Raw genomic sequence first — 7,334 nt, 5'->3', positions numbered from 1 at the left:
CTGGATGCTAGGAATTTACGAAGCAAGCTATGGAGAACGTCAACTATTAGTCTGCGATCCAGTCGACAACCCGCTGCCCATCGATGCTGTTTTGAGAAAAATACTGCGACACGTTTTGAATACCGTTGTTACGAATGAAAAGCTGAAAGGATGCATCGTGAAACCTCGCAACGCTTACAACCACCAAGATGACGCGTCTTCCTGCGGAGTTTTCATCGTCTTTTATGCTCAACAATACCTCTCTCATCGACGCCTTTTCCTGGACAAGAATTTTCAAGAAGCGGATGAACGGAAGCAAATTTACGAATTCGTTGTGAACAGTGACCAATTGAACATGTCGGGACCATCTGAAGCCGCATCTTTCACATCTTCGACCAATATGCACGCTTTGAATATCCAAGACCCGATGATAACGCCGTTGCGCCCGACAAGAGCAGTCAAGCAGCGTAGCAAGGAACGAATCTAGGATATATTCAAAGCTCAGCCCCGTCCCGCCCCCTAGCGGGGGCATCCGAGAAATACGCCGGAGTTCACAACATGCTCAGAAGCTTGGCTGCGCAAAAAGATGCTGCAATTGGCGAAACAACCATCTTACCGTCATCTTTTACCGGATCAACGCTCTGGTACACCGAGAATTTCGAAGACTCCATGGCATTAGTGCGAAGATTTGGATCGCCCGAATTTTTTATCACCGTTACCTGCAATCCGCAGTGGCCAGAACTCCTGTTAGCGATACGCAATGAATTCAACGCCGCAATTCCGGAAAGCCTGTTGGCTCTAACCCGTCCAGACATCGTTGCAAGAGTCGCACGTCTCAAGTTCCGCCAAATCGTCGAAGACATCATGACGCATAAAATCTTTGGAAGAGCATCCGCGTACGTCTTCACCATCGAGTTCCAAAAGCGAGGTTTACCGCACATGCACCTATTAGTGATTATGTCGCCAGCGGACAAGATTCACAACCCTGACCAACTTGACGATTTTATCTCGGCGGAAATTCCAGAAGATGATCCGGAACTCAAGGAACTGATCTCGAAATGGATGATCCATAACCCGTGTGGTGATATGAACCCAAGCGCTCCGTGCATGGTCAGCAAACATGGAAGAGACCAGTGCAGATGAGGATTTCCAATGGAACATCAAGACATGACATCGCTGGTGGACGATGAAAAGCCGAGGTATCGCCGACGCTACAATCCGTTGTTGGATGCAATGAACCCAGAATTCTCGCATGAGCAAGCCATCTACAGGAAAGACTGCAACGGCCAGCGCGTCACCACAGACAACCGCCACGTCGTCCTGTACAACGCCTACCTGCTCAAGAAGCATCAATGCCACATCAATGTCGAATTCGTCGGCAGCATCGGACCGGTGAAATACCTCTACAAGTACATCTACAAGGGCCATGATTGTGCTACGATAAAGGCCGTCGAAAACCAGCAGACGATCATCTACAACGAGCCGGAGAAGTACGTGGAAGCTCGCTATATCTCACCAGTTGAAGCATGTTGGCGCCTATTCAAGGATTTCGAGATCCAAGCGAAAAGCCACACCGTCGTTCGACTTGACATTCACCTACCCGGACAAGATGGCGTTAACTTGGACCAAACGCCAGTTGACCTTGCCGATATTGGACAGAAGGGATCAACCTTAAGGGCTTACTTCCGCCATAACACCGCGCTGAAAGAAGACGAAGCGAACGGAAAGGCAGTCACCTACCACTATTACCATGAAATGCCGGAGCACTACCGATGGATTGGCCTGACGAGCACTTGGCAGAAGAACGTGAATGCTTGCAGCAGAATTGGTCGCGTACATCCAGTCAACTTCGTTTCCCAGCCAGAACTTTTCTTCCTGCGCACGCTTTTGTTCCAAGTCAAAGAACCAACGAACTTCAGAGACCTCTACATTGTCGACGGTGTCCAGAACGCAACCTACAAGCAAGCCTGTCTAGCCAGAGTCCTCACATACGACGACCAACAGTACGTAGAAGGATTCCGCGAATCTGCTTCATCGAAAATGCCAAGTGTTATGCGCATACTCTTCGCTCAAATCCTGATACTTGGTGCGCCAGAAAACCCGAAGAGATTATATGAACTGTTCAAAGAGGACCTTGCATAAGATTTCATTCGAGAAGCAAGACGCACTGGTGGTTCCATAGAAGAAGCGATAAAGCGTGCCTACCGAATCATCGCGCATAAGCTGAACACCGAAGCTACCGAAGGCCGCGACTTCCGATACTGGGTGCAGACACATGGCATGGAAGACATCGACAACTATGAGCAAGATTTGGAACACGATATGATCGACGTCGACGAATCAACAGCAATCGGAGACCGCATGTACCAGCAACTCAACGAAAGGCAGCGTGAAATCGTCGACACCATAATCCAAGCACTTGAAGACCCGACTCCTGCTGCGAAATGCTTCTTCATAGATGGACCAGGAGGAACCGGGAAGACATTCGTCTACAGCACGCTGCATCGCATCGTTACCGGAAGGCTTAAGAAAGTGAAATACATTGCTTACACCGGGATAGTAGCGATTCTTCTACCGAGTGGTCAAACAACGCACCGAACCTTTGGCTTGAAAGTCCCGCTTACATCCGACTCAAGATCATCCATCAAACCAGGATCACCGAAAGCGAACGCACTCAAAGGACGACGGTGTGTCTGATGTCTGATGGACGTGTGTCTGATGGACGAAGCTCCGATGATGTCAAAATACGGCTTGCACAACATCGACGAACTCCTACGCGCGATTTGCAACAACATTCCGTTTGGAGGCAAAGTCATGGTGCTTGGTGGCGACTTCTGACAGTGCTGTCCAGCTCAACAACGTGCCAACAAAGGCGAAATACTCGACCTTTTGATCAAGAGAAGCCATCTGTGGCAACACTTCAAGACTTATTCGCTCGAAAAGAACATGCGCGTTGATCCCGAAGAAGAAGAATTCGCGAAATACCTGCTAAAGCTCGGCGACGGGGAACTCGAAGTAAGTCCCAGAAGAAATTCGCTCTGGTGGTAACCTCATCGATGGAATCTTCGGACCATGCCTCAGAAGTGGGAACTACGAAGCAATGAAGAATCGCGCTATTCTTGCACCATTGAACGACGATAAGGACAAGATCAACGAGCAGATTATCGCTATGCTTCCAGGCGACGAGAAGACATACACAAGTTTCGACTCGGTAAAGGATCAACATGAAGGGGGAATTCAATTCGCGCCTGAATTCCTGAACTCGATCAACATCGCCGACTTGCCTCCACACAATCTGAAGCTCAAGAAGAACGCCATCATCATGCTTCTCATAAACTTGGGCGTCTCTGAAGGAATGTGCAACGGAACACGATTGATTGGCACCGAACTTTGCAACAACATCATCAAGGCTAAGATCATCACCGGTGAACACGCAGGCCGACAAGTACACCTTCCAAGGATCACGCTCGACTCCAGCAAATCACAGCTTGGCGCAACTATGCAACGGCACCAATTCCCAGTTACTCCAGCATTCGCCATTACGATACACAAGTCACAAGGCCAAACATTCGAATTCGTCGGCGTGCTTCTCCTCACGACGTTCTTCGTGCACGGAATGCTCTACGTCGCGTTTTCAAGAGTCAAGCGTCAAAGTGCGTTGAAGGTATTGCTGCCTCCTGAGAATTCAACCCACACCCGAAACGTCGTATGGAAGGAAGTCCTGAACAAGAGAAACTCACCAGCCGCACCTGCCTCTCCGACAAGAAACTACCTGGACAACATGGAAGACTTCGCAATCGATGATTAATGTTTATTATGTTTATGCTGCTATAGGTTTATAATATGTTTCTCATGTATGTATATATGTTTGGTTTTTCTAAATAAATTTGTCAAAAATATTGAACTTCAACACACTTCAATCTTTACACTGCTCACTTTGTACCATTTCTTTAATTGTATAATTTTTTGTTATCAATTACATTTTATTTCCAAACTTTCCAACTTTCCAAACTTTCCAACTTCCAAACTTTCCTTTCCAAACTTTGTTTAGATAGTTTACAATGGTGCACTTTAACCGGTTATCTTTTCACCAATGGTTTCACAAATTTTCTTATGGCATGTATTGTTTTGATAAATCACAATTGAAAATTTAAATCTTCGATACCTGTTTTCTCCGAGCGGAGCTCGGTCACCCGCTGGTAATTAAAAATACGACTACTTTAATTATAATTAAAGCGTCAAAAAATATTTAAAAAAAGAGACACCGGAGATCAAGCTGAATGAAACACAATTTTCAAATTATTAAAACTAAGCTAGTGTTTTCGAGAATTTTTAAATTGAAATTTTTTCATGTTAAGAGCTAAAAAATAATTTTCATTAACATGCAAAATAGCAATTATATGATTCAATTTATTCGCATCCCATATCTGAAATTATCTTTTGGTTACTCATTTTAGAATTTTCTCATAAATCAATGCACTGCCCTGTAGTAATTATCTGAAAACAACCCTCAAATATTGGTTTTATCCCTGCTTGTATGCTTAATGCTCTTAGAAGCGTCAGAAATATGTATTTAGTTATCGATTTCGTGTTTGGAAAATCCAGTGTTCAATCACTTCCTTTCATTGTAGATAAATCAAACAGAAATTAACATTCGACGTCTAACCATGTTTCAAAACTATTATTCACTCAGAATTATCTATGCCTCTTGATAGAGTCTCGAATGCGGAAATAAATTGCTAAAATTTTCAAAAATATGCACTTCGTGATATATTTCACCAGTTTATTGTTTTCATCAGATGAGTGGTTGCTTTGATTTGATAGTAACAATGGAGTGAAATTAAATAAGAACTAACAAATATTTTTTTAAAATTTATTTAATATTCTATTTTTAGTTAAAATGTAATATGCATCTTTTTTTGGCAGATTTAAATGTTGCCTTCGGAAACGAAGACAAGGTTTCTGTAGGTGAATATTTGTAATGATAGCTTTTATTGCTTATTCAAAATTAAACAAATTATTATTTAATTATAATTAATTATAATAATTTGATTATAATTATAATTAATTATAATAATTTAATCATAATTAATTATAATTGTATAATTATTTAATTATAATTAATTACATGTGTATAATTATAAATTTAATTATAATTAATAAATTATAATACAATTGATTCAGAAAAGCATTCGTACAAAATCAGAATGTAAATAAACAAGAAACGGTAACTTAAATGCAGTCGTTGCTAATTTGACTGACTTACTTTGATTTTACTTTAATTATTATTAGTTTAATCATATATGCAATCAATGTTTCAAAGTATAACTAAATAATTTTATTTTGAACTGAAGTAATGGTGTATTAAATAAATATAAATAAAACAAATAACATATTAAATAACACAAATAAACTGCTTAAGAACTACTTTGGTTACCAGGTTTATCTTTTTACCCTGATTGATATGGTTTTATGCTGGCACGTATTCGTGACATTCGGCGCGAAAGGGTTAATCATAAAAATGGTTTAATGGCTTGCCTGTCTGGCCACACGGTAAATAATTACAAACTAAATTTGCAAATATTAGTCAGATTTTGTTAATTTTTTAAAGAGTGAATTATATAATCCTACGAATTGTCTAGAAATAGTGGTGGATAAAAATCTACTAAATTGAATTTATTAAATCAAGAATCACAATTAATAAACTACCATTGGAAAATATTTATTCGCTGTCAACGTGTTGGCATCTCTGTATATATAAATAAAACTATTTTTGTGTGTTCCATATTGCATTAACTTCTTCGAACCATTTTCATAACGATAATAATATAAAAAAAGTAAAAATTTACTCGAATTATGTGTTTCTAATAATCTTGGCTTCGCCGGTCACCGGTGACCCCTGCAGCGCTACGAACAAACTCAGTGTCGGTCATCGGTGATCCCTTGTCCAAAGTTTTTTCATTGCTTTTGAAAAATTCAGCAAATCAGAATCTTGTAACGAATTCAGAAAGAATTCGTTACAAAACAATTAGATCATGTTATTCCGGAATACCACAGGTGACTAATAATGTAAAAAGGGGAGATTATTGAAAATCAAAAATATATTAAAAACTAGCAATTTTTCCAGTACATGTTTTCTAGTTTACTATTAAAAATAAAAGCCAACGAATTTTTTCCCTTTAAATATGAATAATTTGCAATGTATGTCATTGTGGTATTTACGATGGAATGATAAAATAAATAAGTTGTTGATTCTAATGCCGATTCTCAATACCAGCAAGCTTGCTTGCTGAAATCAAACGAATTTAAGGCAGAGGGTGCGTTTCTTGTTTTTCAGCGGAGCCATTTATGGCTAAGAATAAGACTTCAGCCACACACACACGCGTCACAGCTCGTTTTTAAAGGGAGAACCCATTCATACATCCATTCATTCATCCACAGATCATGGGTGAAAGCCCTTATATAGCAAGACGGAAAAGAGAAAAACCTGGTATGTAAAACATTTCATTCCAGCATTTTTTTCGAAAAAAATGAAATATCTGTAACTATCAAGATTTCTTTTATTATTCTGGCATATATATAAAACTGCTTTTTTTCCAAGATAAAGTAGATATTGTTGAAAAATTTAAAAAAAGAATAAGTAAACTTCTCCCCAAAACTAGCTATAACTGAAATTTTTTTCCTACCAGCCTTTCCTCTTTTCCGTCTCGCTTTCACCCCTGCCACAGATCGGAATTTTGGCTTGAACCAGAGAACGATCAATCTCTAATTCAGTACCCCCAGAGGTTTGATTTGTTATGGGAACTTGGTGGGCTTTGTGACCCAACAGATTTAACATACACCAGTCACCATTTACTACACGGGGAATCTTCAGCCGGTGGGGATCAAATTAGATTTCACAAGTTCCTAGCAATTTTTCTAATTAAACTCTTTATTTTAAGTTCATTTGATATATTTAGTCTCATAACAAAAGCATATTCACAAAACAGTACAAATATTCACAAATTCGTAACATTATAAAAGATATTAAAAATAGTTAGAGATATTTGTTAAATTGAGTGAATATTTTCTACAGTTAGCTGTTACTCCAGTAATGTTTAAAGATTGAAAACTGATATTTTAAGAACATCAATTTTTTCAATTCTCATATATTAACATTAACTGTCGCGTATTGTAACAGTTTTACTCAGAACTGTTACTAAAGTAACCATTAATCTTTATCGAGCTTATTGCTTTGATTTCTTCTAATTTTAAGTTAACAACCAATGTAAGTTTCAAATATCTGCTCATTTGTTTTTTTTATTTTTTTTTGTTTTTTTTTTTAAATTTTTAAAAGATTAATTACAAAAGAAAAA

The 7,334-nt window shown here is 39.1% G+C and overlaps 1 protein-coding gene across 1 annotated transcript; it reads left to right on the top strand.

Annotated features, from left to right (window-relative positions):
* The first annotated feature begins 3,079 nt into the window (after positions 1–3,079).
* On the top strand, positions 3,080–3,787 carry LOC147803431 (ATP-dependent DNA helicase PIF1-like). The gene has a single exon (XM_087151310.1). The coding sequence runs from the start codon at positions 3,080–3,082 to the stop codon at positions 3,785–3,787; it is 708 nt and encodes a 235-aa protein (XP_087007436.1).
* Positions 3,788–7,334: the final 3,547 nt, after the last annotated feature.

This window comes from Parasteatoda tepidariorum, chromosome 9 (assembly GCF_982258835.1).
Source record: "Parasteatoda tepidariorum strain Cologne lab strain chromosome 9, Ptep-v5.0, whole genome shotgun sequence".
NCBI classification, from domain to species: domain Eukaryota; kingdom Metazoa; phylum Arthropoda; class Arachnida; order Araneae; family Theridiidae; genus Parasteatoda; species Parasteatoda tepidariorum.
The sequence above is the reverse complement of the archived record's forward strand: the minus strand, read 5'-3'. Positions and strand labels throughout refer to the sequence as shown.

What these genes read in the sequence shown, in the direction of transcription:
- LOC147803431 (XM_087151310.1), top strand. Translation starts at nt 3,080, where the DNA reads ATGAAGAATCGCGCTATTCTTGCACCATTGAACGACGATAAGGACAAG.